Genomic DNA, 12,095 nt, shown 5'->3' on the forward strand with positions numbered 1-12,095 from the left:
CTGGGACGTGGGGATCGAGCGCCGGACAGACGGCCTGAAAGAGCCGCAGGGCCTGAAGAAGTGAGCAGGGAGGCGGTTCCCGGAGAGTGAAGGTGGAGCCGCTGGCGTGAGGGCCCTGAGCAAGTGAGCGAGCTGCACAGGGAACCGGACGACGAGAGGTTTGGTGGCAGGAGGTGTGCCCACGTGGGGTTCGCTATCGACGCCCCCAGTCCAAGGCGACGTTAGGAATCTTGGGGTTCAGCATTAATGTTCAATGCTCAGAGTGCTATTCAATTTGCTTTCATTTGGCAACAAAATGCAAATGTTATCTGCCAAATTGTTAACACCTTACACACAACTCCCACTGCGCGTGAAATCAATATTGCGATTAAAATGCTTTAGTAAAGTGTTTGGCAAGGAGGGCCCTGGACATTTGCAAGACACTTGGCTAACCAAGCAGCATGCTGAACAACAGCTCGGCGTGGTCTGTGGGCAGCTGAGATCACATTCGTCCTAGAATCAGATTAAAATTGTTTCTGAAAACCAATACGCTACTTTCAAGTTAGGTAAAAACAGCCAGGACAAATCAGGAGCCAGTGCTACACCAGGGGAACACCACAGCGTGGTCCATCAACCCCTGGGGTTTCTAGATCAAACTTTTCCCACAGAATTTGCTCAAGCGGGCAAACGTTCTCATCTCTGGGTCTCATCAGCAGAGTGTGGCCTGTTAAACGGATGACGCTTGGTTGCCTGATGCGGTAGCCAATATCTGTCCACACTCGCTGTGGCCCGTTCAGAGCAGTACAGTGACGCTTGTACAGCATGCATTGAGCTATTGTGGTGGATTATGGGTAATTAATGGACACGTGTCTGCCCTCGTATCTTGAGGGTTTTATTTGTTTTACTCGCAATCCACTGTGCCAGAATATCATAGATTTGGTAGAATGCTGCTGTACTGCTTGCCATTCCATCACTACAAGCACCAGCACATACCAGAGGAGTGGTTTTCACCAGAAACCCCATAGAAGAGCTGAAAAACAAATGCAAGCCATTGTGTGCTAGAGCTGGGCTAGTGCCGGGCCAGAGCTGAGCTAGAGCGGAGCCAGAGCTGAGCCAGAGTTGGGCTAGGTGGGTAGCACAGTGGTTCGCGCGCTACACTGCTAACTCAGTGAACCAGAGGGCATGGCCAGCATTCTGGCAGCCGATCTGGCTTTGTTGAGGGTGTGATTCCACCGTTGGAAATGCCGACCGGGGCCTTTCAAGGCTGCCCACAAGCAATCTCCGCTTGAACGGTCGTGTAGCAGACGCCACCCTCGATGGGTCCTTCTATGATGACCCAGTGGCCCGTGGCCCCACTCCAAGATATCGAGGGGTTATCATGGACAGGAGTCTGGACTTCATGCCCCACGGGGCGACCTGGGTCACCTCAGTGCGCTGCGAACTGCCGATCTCTCGACGATCTTCTCAGTGGGAGCTCGTACACAAAACTGCCAGATGTGCAATTGGGTAACGCGGTACGCATCGTGACCGGGACACTGGGGCTGACGGCAATCCCCTGGCTCCCTGTTCTGGCGAACATTCTGCCACCAGGCATCTGCGGAAGCGTGCAGGCCACAAAGGAGTTAACACGTTTACTTGCCGACGGTGGCCTGCCTATCGGCCGGGGCCCCGACGGTGCGCCTCGCCACTGACTCAGGCCCCGGTCCCCCTTCCGGGACGGCGCTATCGCCCTCCTGGGCTCTCGCGCGGGAACGCTAACAGGCGGGGTGGAATGCCACGGACGTCCAGAGCGAAAGCCTCGTTCGGGACCCAGGCATTGCGCCCCCTGGCTTTGACATTCCTCGTAGACACCGGCGGAAGCATCAACCACACCGGGGCATCGCTGGGCCAGTGCGCGCACCTCCTTCATGGATGGATGGTTGAGGACGGGCCATTGTGGTCTGCGCTCGTGCGATGGAGGACCAGCGGAGCTGTGCCAGCTCTCTCCTGGTGCCCTCTCATAGTTGGCTTGCCTCGACATTGGCATTTACCTCCTGAACATATTGCCATACGCAAGTACGGAATAGCGTTATACACACTACATTCCCCATGGCAGGAGCCAGTTTATCCGTGGGGTGAACATAATTGACTTCTCACAATGAGCCATTTATTTAATAAACCTTAGGGGGATGATGGATTGAGGTGACCTTGACCATGCCCCCTTCCCACGGTAGCTCAAGCGTTCCAGCAGAATATCGTGGCTGGATATGGTCGTCACTGCATTGTGTTTATTTACATTGACAACATTGACCCTTTAAAAGCACCCCTAATGTTTGGCCAAGGCCAGCGCTCACCGTGACGACGCATCGCGCTCTCTCACGCATTCCCCTGGCCTGACTCCCACCCCTCCTGCCGTATCCCACTGTCTCCCGATGATATTGTTATTGTTGTTTAACCAGGAAAGCTTCGCTGATTCTCTTGACTCTTTTTTTATGAGAGTCCTGCAAGGTTTTGGCAGGAGGGGGCGATGATTGCTGTCTATAATCCAGTGGAGTAAATTATAGCTCATTTTCTAATTTTCAAATTTGGACCATGATGCTGGCATACTATGGCCTACTCTGGCAAATGACATCAACGAATCTTTAAAATCCACAAACAGATGGCGCATAGTCTTGCTGAGGCTGCTCCAGCCACAGTGTTAATCATGGCGGCCCTGTGCAACACACTCACAACCCCAACAAGCAGCACGAGCAGCGCCGCTCAGAGCCAGCACCACAGAGCTCGTTACGCTACTCAACAACAACAACAACTTACCACAATCGTGAGAATTTCCTGATGTGACCAACAACAGTGAATTGTGTGGTACTAATTAATACAATAAGTCGGTTATCAAACAATTCGCTCTTTTTGGCGCTGCTACCATATGTGGTATTAATATCTGCTCTGGTCCATGGACTACCACTGCTAACACAGTCCCTCATCTCCTTTCTATTTAATATAAATCTGCTAAAACTGTCAACATCTACCATAATTTAATGATTTTTTCTTAAATATCATATTCTGCCAAATATCATCATCGAGGTTTAGTTTGATAATGGACAATTAAACTATCTGTGTCATCTGTGCGATCAATGAAGGTTGGAACAGTGCCCCACACAAAGACAAAGATCCTCCGTATAGCCTTAACAGACTGTTGGGGCAATGTTGGGGCAATGAACCGAGTGCCATGTGTTCTAACACGAATTGTAGAGACCACGCTGCACCGATTAATTGATTGCAATCGATTGTTGACCTCACAATGTGCGAAAAGGGAGCTGCCATGGTCGTATAATGGTCAGCAGCACGCTGGACTTGTAATCCAGAAGTTTCCTGTTCGATCCCAACTCTAAGAGTGGCATCAATGTGGCAATACATGAACCAGATGTTCATTTGAATACTCCACTAGTTTATTCAGGAAAGCCTCACTAGATGTTTGCAGAAGTGGACAATGTTGCTACATGCAATCCAATTGACTAATTTGGAGGCAATTCTTCAGCAATGGGATGTTTTGCCAAATACCAGTTAAACTGAACATGCTTTTAAACTTTGGGCGGAAACTGGAGAACGCAGAAGAAACCCACGCAGAGCCGGGGGGGGGGGGGACTATACAGACTCCACACATAATGGAGGCAGGGTCAGGAGCACAGGCTCTTCTTGCCGTGACGTCCAAGTGTCCCTAAAATCAAATACCTCCACGGTGGAGCGATGTCTCCATCAGTCTTAGACCCAGTGGCGGCTCGTCAATAGAGGGCGCAGGGGCGCCGCCCCCATCAATATTCCAGAAATATACATATACAAAATTTATATAAAAATACATAAATAAAATATTTTTTTCATACGATGTGCCGGCTGGTAGTAAGAAAAGCATCAGCATTTAATAAAAACTGGCTTTAATCGGTCAACTATTTTCTATGTTTTTCAATGTGTTTTATGCGGGGCCCCGGACAAATGGATGTCTATGTGAGACTTTACATTTTCGGACAGCATGTGACCTGAAGCTGGTCTCTAATTGGTTTCTTAAAGATTCTCCTCGGGGCGCAAGTCGTTGCGTCCCTGGCCAATCAGAATTGGATACATGTTATTTTATCCAATCTGATTGGTTCTCGTCACCTGTCATTCAAATTTACGCTGTAGGCCACTACTGCGAGTGCGAAGGCGACACCACTTTGACACTTGCTAGGCTGATCAAATTTTTTGTGTAAACAATGGCAGCAGTTCATCCAAATTCTGTAATTTATTTACAAAAAAACCCTTTCACAAGGCTTTCGCTGGAAGAAATAAAAAAGATAAAGGATCTCGGACCGGACCAACCCGATTTACAAATCCAGCAGCAGGCCAGTGACAGAGGACGAAGCTACACACGAAGCTTCACCCGCGCTTGTTATGAGAAACGGAGGTGGCTGGCTGGATGTGATGTTAGCAATTCTCTTTTTTGTTTTCCCTGTCTTTTATTTCAAAGTGTCGGCACTGAAGTTTTGTGGACAACGACGGGGGTAAGAGACCTCAAACATCTCTCTGACAAATGCAAACGTCATGAAAGTAGCCGCAGCCATATTGATAATAGCATGAAACTAACGTTTTTATGTTCAAGTAGGAAACATGCTTTTTGGTACTTTGGTCTGAAATGTATATAAAAGAGAAACATTTATGTTCAAGTAGGAAACATGCTTTTTGGTACTTTGGTCTGAAATGTATATAAAAGAGAAACATTTATGTTCAAGTAGGAAACATGCTTTTTGGTACTTCTTTTGGTCTGAAATGTAAATAAAGATCATCAAAATTTATATTCAAGTAGTCAAAATGGCTTTTGGTACTGCTTTATATTTATTTGCCCCCCTCAATAAAATTTTAAAAATGCGCCCCCCCAAAAATAAATATCACCAGCCGCCACTGCTTAGACCTAAACACAATGGTCACCACATAGACGTGGGGAGGCTTTCATCCAGCAGTGGATAGATCGTGGCTAATGCTGATATGGGGAAAACAAAACTTGTACAAAGGAGACAGCAATAAATCTAAGTGCAAAAGACGAAACAAACAAAAAATTATATTCGAATTGCCATCCCACATGATGACATACTCCAAATTGCTGGGGGGGTGAACTATGAATTGTCTCATCATTTGCAAGGGTGCTGATGTCATAGCCCAGAATCTCAAGTGTGATAATTCCCAGCGACTGAACCATTAAGAAATTAACAACCAACTGAGCCAAGCTGCCACAGGCAAGAGTAGGCAAGACGGAAATCTCACTCGGCTCTTACCCACAGACATTTTACAAGTAAAGCACTCACATTCAGCAGCGTCAGCTAATGCCGTCCATACAGGGACAGTCACAGGAGGCTGCTGTCACTGCCCGAAATGGGCAATTTTATTGTTCCCAGAAAATGCATTCCTTTCACAGGTAAACTTCGTGCCACGACAAACAAAACCAGACCAGTGGATCAATGCAGCTTCAGGAGCTGAGTGAGTGTATATGAGGAGCGGCGACGCAGTGGTGAGCGCAAAGCGCTAGGAACCAGGCAACCCGCGTTCAATTCCCACTCACAGCCAACATCAGTGATGAATACATAAATCGCTGTGGGACTCCCCTTAGTTGACTCGGCGTTAAATGAGTACCTGGTGTGGTGTGTATAAACATCAGCATTGGCGATACAAAGACAGCCGGGCGTGATGTTGGCCACCCACCCCCTCGTGTGCCATGGCAGCCTTTATAGGTGCTACTCGCGAGCCTTAGTTGTCCCAACAGTCAGCAAAAGGCTACGTGGGGATCTTTGTCGTTGTGCTCCCCATGGCACGCTGGAGAAACTTCTCTGCTTGCTGCACGATGACAGCAACAGCACGTGCAGACCTAATCGCATGGCTTATATTACCGCAAGCAAACCCCAAATTGATCTGCTGTGTACAGAACAACGTTCCCACACTTATACAATAACAACAATCCCAGGTGCAGCCCTCCTGCCAATCCACTGCTACATGACATCGATGGTGCTGCGTGATGTTGCTACTTGATGTTGATGGTGCTGCGTGATGTTGAGGGTGCCGCGTGACGGGGCTGATGCCTCACCTGTGCATGCTGCTGCTGCTGCTGCTTGGAGGCCGTGGCAGCACCACGCAGCACCGTGGAGAGGAGGCGGCCGCTGGGCGCGGGGCTCTCGCGCTGTGCGTCCTCCACGCGGAACAGCAGGCGGCTCGGCCTCGTCAGCTCGCGCTGCGCCCAGCCGCCGCGCACCACCACTGCAAAGACAAAGGAGATCCCCCGTGTAGCTTTAGTCGGTCTGTCGGGGAAAGTGCCTTAGCGAGTATCAGTAGGAAGTCATGACACCATTCGTTGACATTGATCAGCCTACCATTGCATTGTATCTGTACCAGATGGATATTCTCCCGGAACAGCCAAAGTAAGCTTCTCAAACGAGGTGCTCCTATGAAGGCCGGCTTGGCACACGAGGGGGTGGGTGGCCAGTGCCACGACCGGCCGCTTTTGCCTACCGCGTGGAAACGTTTACACACACTGCACCAGGTACTCATTAAAGACTGAGTCGATCTAGAAGAGCCCTGGACCAATTCAAATATTAACCACTATTGTTGGTAATGAGCGGGAATTGAACTCAGGTCACCGGGTTTGTCGCCCAGTGGCGCTCACCACTGCACCACCACTGCACTTACACACTCGCACACACGCATAGACACACACACACTCGCACGCACACAAACATCATCATCATTACGCTCGTTCACCCAGGAAAGCCTCGCTCTTCTTCAAGAGGATCCTGCCAAGTTGTTACAATAGGGGGCGATGATCGCTGCACGTATTCCCAGTGAGTAATTTGCGGACAGGTTAAAAATGTGCACACAAATAGTGATTTGTCCGTACGTTTGGTATTTGCGGCATTCTTATCGCGCGGAGCTCTTCACGAGACGCTGCGCGTCACGGTCAAGAGAAGTGTCGCAGAACGGGCGATGGTTGGCGCAAATCATTGACCAATTGAGTCATTTTCCAATTTGGCAAAACTTGGACCATGGTGATGGTAACTCAACTGTGCTGATGAGCCCTAAGAAGAACGAAACCGCTTCACAAGTTTGTATCTCTGCATCACTGATGTTGCTGTTGTCAGTCGGGTCTCGTGTGGTCTATTGTGATGGTGGCTAAGAGGCCACCGCTGCTGCTCCCTCTACCGCGGAGCCACCTGGCGGGTTACACACAATCACAGTCGCCATTCGCCACCAGGTGGCACTGACGGTACCATCGTGCGTGTGCCAGGCTATGTGCACTTTGAAGCCGCTTGAAGGGTCGAAGGCTCGGGAGTCGATTACGGGACAGAACCAGGTGCTGTGGGTTGACTGAGTTGACTGGCAGATGCATCACCTGAGCTCCCCACTGTGCCCACTGATTTCCTCATTGGTGTGAGCGTTCCTTTATCGCCTCCAACTGCCCAGCAACTTCCTCCACGAACAACCTCCACAGAGGCTGATCTTAACACCGTTGGTACCAGTTATCAGCATGTTCAATTACCTCAAAATATCCCCATACTACATCGGAGGCATATCCACAATCTCTAACTCCTCACAGTGAGCAGCAAATACCAGTCATGAAATAATTTCATGACTGCACCTGGGCGTCGATTAGCCTACCATTGTACTGTATCTGTAGCAGACGGATAGTCCTCTGGAACAGCCAAGGTAGCTTCTCAGACTCCGTGCCTCCAATTGTGTTTTTTTTCAGATAATGTAGGCGCCCGAGGACATCCTTGAGCACCAATAACGGCCGGCAGGGTACACGAGAGGGTGGGTGGCCAGTACCATGGCCGGCCGCTTGTTTCTCCCGATTTGTTATGTTTACACAATGCATCAGGTACTCATTTGAGGCTGAGTCGACCTAGGGGAGGCCCATGATCAGTTCAGATAATCGTCTGGCTTTGGCCGTGAACGGAAATCGAACTCGGGACGCCAGGTTCGTAGCGCAGCGCGCTAACCGTGATATGACCGCTCCACCACACACGCACGCGCCACACACGCACGCACGAACCATGCGCGCGCGCACCACGCACGCGCGCCCCAATCATGCACGCGCACGCACGCGCGCAGCACGCGCGCACCACGCACGCGCCAAACACGCGCGCACGCACGCACGCGCACGCACCGCACGCGCACGCGCGCGCCAAACACGCGGCGCTCTGCACCAATCGCGCACGCGCCGCGCTGCAGCCAGGCGAGGGTGCTGGAGAGGAGGAGGCGCAGTGCGCGTTGGGCACGGGGCATTCGGGGGGCTCTGTGGCCCCCCACCACCACCACTACCCGAGTGGATAGGGGGGGGGGGCGCGTCGCTGTAGAAGGGGTGCGGGGACGAGCACCCTGGGAGGGATGTGCGAGGTTATGGGGGAGTTGTGGGGTGGATTTGTGCTCGTGACCTACAGGGGTGGGGGGATGAGTGTGGTGTGTGTTGGGTGGTGTGGGTGGGGTGGTGTGGATGGGGTGTTTGATGTAGAGGGTGGCGGTGTGGTGTGTGGTTCGTACGTGCGTGGTGTGCGTGAGTGGGATGTATGTGCGTGGTATCTATGATGGAGGTGAGTGGTGTGTGTAAGTGGTATGTGGGTGGGCAGAGTGATGTGTATGAGTGGTGTGTGTGTGATGTGTGTGAGGGGTGTGTGTGTGAGTGTTGTGTGATATGTGTGAGGGATGTGTGATGTGTGTGAGTGGTGTGAGTGGTGTGTGTGAGGAGTGTATGTGATGTGTGTGTGTGGTGTGTGATATGTGTGATGTGTGTGAGTGGTGTGTGTGATGTGTGTGAGGTGTGTATGTGATGTGTGTGAGTGGTGTATGTGATGTATGAATGATGTGTCTGATATATGTGAGGGGTGTGTGTGATGTGTGATGTGTTTGTGTGTGATGTGTGTGAGTGGTGTGTGTGATGTGTGTGAGGGGGGTGTGTGATGTGTGTGAGTGGTGTGTGAGTGGTAAGTGAGTGGTCAGTGAGTGGTCAGTGAGTGAGTGAGCGGTGAGTGAGTCGTGAGTGAGTGAGGTGTGAGTGGTGAGTGCGTGGTGTGCGTGGTGAGTGAGCAGTGAGTGAGCGGTGAGTGAGCGGTGAGTGAGCGGTGAGTGAGTGAGTGGTGAGTGAGTGGTGAGTGAGTGAGTGGTGGGTGAGTGGTCAGTGAGTGAGTGGTGAGTGAGTGCGTGGTGTGCGTGGTGAGTGGTCAGTGAGTGGTGAGTGCGTGGTGTGCGTGGTGAGTGAGTGAGTGGTGAGTGGTTAGTGAGTGGTGAGTGAGCGGTGAGTGAGCGGTGAGTGGTGAGTGCGTGGTGTGCGTGGTGAGTGAGTGGTCAGTGAGTGGTGAGTGCGTGGTGTGCGTGGTGAGTGAGTCAGTGGTGAGTGGTTAGTGAGTGGTGAGTGAGCGGTGAGTGAGCGGTGAGTGGTGAGTGCGTGGTGTGCGTGGTGAGTGAGTGGTGAGTGAGTGGTGAATGAGTGCGTGGTGAGTGAGTGGTGAGTGAGTGAGTGGTGAGTTCGTGCTGAGCGTGATGCAGCTGCGTCGCACCTGCAGGTCTGGCTGCGCGCACCCCCGCCGCCAGCCCTGGCTCCGCCACCACCAGGAGGAGGAGGGTGAGGGTGGTGAGGGTGGCGAGGGTGGTGAGGGTGGTGAGGGTGGCGAGGGTGGTGGGTATCCGAGGGGCCGCTCTCGTCGTCGCCGTCATCGCTGGCGCCGCCGCCCCGCGGGGTCGCGGCGATGATGATGATGATGATGGTGGTGTTGGTGGTGTTGGTGGTGGTGGTGTTGGTGGTGGCGGTGACGCGCGGCGCTCTCCCGGCTCCAGCAGCGGCAGGGCGGCGCTGCAGCGCCCATGGGCGAGCGGCGGGGATCCTCGCTCCTTTGTCCGCGCGCAGCCGCGACCGATGATGAAGCCGCTGCCGCTGTTCGCGTTCCTCTCTCCGTCTTCCTCCTCTCGCTGCTGCTGCTGCTGCCGCCACTCAATGCTCAGTCGGCGGCTCTCACACGCGAGGCGGGGACGCGCACTGCATCTTAACGACGTCCGCATCGACCGCAGCAGCGCAGCCTCCTCCTCCTCCTCGATCTCCTCCTCGATCTCCTCCGCCTACCCTCTCCTCTATCTCCTCCTCCTACCCTCTCCTCTATCTCCTCTATCTCCTCCTGCCCTCTCCTCCCGGCGTCTCCCCCCGCACACGGCCCCCTTGCCCTCGCGTCTCACCCGCAGCAATCACCGCACGGCTCCTCCCCTCCCTCTCGTGCGCAGAGGAGGAGGAGGCGGCGGCAGCCTCAGCAGCAGCAGCAGCGCCGCGCTGCTCCGCAGTCGCTCCCAGCAACGGCGGCAGCAGCGCAGGGCGGGGCTGAGCGACCTCTAGCGGGGAACAGCCCCCAGCCCGTACCACCACCACCCTACACACCATCCCATACCACCACCACCCTACACACCACCACCACCCTACACACCACCACCACCCTACACACCACCACCACCCTACACACCACCACCACCCTACACACCACCACCACCCTACACACCACCACCAACCTACACACCACCATCACCACCCTACACACCATCCCATACCACCACCACCAACCTACACACCACCACCACCACCCTACACACCACCAACCTACACACCACCACCACCACCCTACACACCATCCCATACCACCACCCTACACACCATCCCATACCACCACCACCCTACACACCATCCTATACCACCACCACCACCCTACACACCATCCCATACCACCACTACCTTACACACCATCCCATATCATCACCACCACCCTACACACCATCCCATACCACCTCCACCACCCTACACACCATCCCATACCACCTCCACCACCCTACACACCATCCCATACCACCACCACCACCCTACATACCATCCCATACCACCACCACCACCCTACACACCATCCCATACCACTACTACCTTACACACCATCCCATATCATCACCACGACCCTACACACCATTCCATGACCAACATCCTACACATCAACCGACCCTATGTATCATCCCAAACCATCACCATCACATAATCATTACCATCACCGATTTTTGTTGTTGTTGTTCTTTTAAATAATTACCATCGTACCCTTTCATCATGAAACCCCGAACCATCACCTAACTCTCATCATCGCAATATAAATCCTTACCATCACCATGCACCCTCAACCATCACTACGGCGAACCGCCATCACTTATCCTCAATACTCCTCCTCCTCCTGCCATCATCACCCCGTGGCGGCCCCAAGGAGGTGTGAGAGATTACCCCGCCACCGCCCACGCGATCTGCAGGCCCAGCCACATTCCCCTCCCCCACCTCTCCCCTGCCACAGCCGCTGCTGCGATCTGCACGTTGGATCCACTAATTATACTATTCATCATCCCATTGAGGAATGCGTCGTGAATCAAATGCAAACATCAGCTTTTGCTAGGTAACATTAATTCCCTGGCTCCCCGCTGTAAAGCAGTATTTATTGTATGCGTGCCGGCTCCTGCGGTATGAACATCCTCATCAATGTTTCAGTCATGGATCCACTACCAAGCAACGCCTTCCAAAAACATACCGCTCAACGCACAGCACATTGCAGGGCTAGGACCCTCGAACAGACGCACGGACTGTAGCGGTACGTGCGGGACTGCGTAGCGAATGATGCTGGTATTGGCAGCGGCAAAGCCTGCGATCGCCGCTGGTTAATGATGCGGGTGTGTTCATCATGAAATAGCGTGCGCCGTCTGCTTCACAGTGGACGTTAAAGACACCGTGATCGGCTCTGCTCCGGACTTATCTTGCCTTGCCACGCAGTTCCGTATTATTTTTTATTGTATTTGAATGTTCAGCACAGCACAGCCGCGCACAGAACCCGAGTTAACAGTTCCACAGATCGACATGCGCTTCAGATGATCCCCAGCAGTGATCCTCCTCGGAAGAGGAGCCAAGAGGATGAATATAAAGGGAGGCGGGGTGCCGAGCGAGGCCGTCACAGAGAAGAGGGAGAGTCAAGAGGGCCCAGGTCCTCCCAGAGAGGTGCCACATTGCACAGCGGCACGCGATGGAGGAGGCGTCGCTCGCTTTCACTCGACGCCCGTCCCACGCGGCTCCC

General features: G+C 52.9%; 1 protein-coding gene across 5 annotated transcripts in view; it reads right to left on the reverse strand.

The window, feature by feature from the left end:
- The window catches only part of ADAM22 (ADAM metallopeptidase domain 22), a 117,924-nt gene extending 107,781 nt beyond the window's left edge, over positions 1 to 10,143 (reverse strand). For all 5 annotated transcript variants that reach the window (XR_009755354.1, XM_061554534.1, XM_061554532.1 and 2 more), the window contains exons 1-2: positions 9,522 to 10,143; positions 6,062 to 6,231 (exon numbers count right to left, since the gene is read on the reverse strand). Coding sequence is in view for 4 of the 5 variants with exons in the window: in XM_061554534.1 (XP_061410518.1) it covers positions 6,062 to 6,231; positions 9,522 to 10,020 (669 nt within the window). In the remaining variant the exon portion in view is untranslated. The remainder of the gene's footprint in view (positions 1 to 6,061; positions 6,232 to 9,521) is intronic.
- Between the last annotated feature and the right edge of the window lie 1,952 nt (positions 10,144 to 12,095).

Source organism: Lethenteron reissneri, chromosome 20, assembly GCF_015708825.2.
Source record: "Lethenteron reissneri isolate LAM-NWPU_2019-01 chromosome 20, ASM1570882v1, whole genome shotgun sequence".
NCBI classification, from domain to species: Eukaryota; Metazoa; Chordata; class Hyperoartia; order Petromyzontiformes; family Petromyzontidae; genus Lethenteron; species Lethenteron reissneri.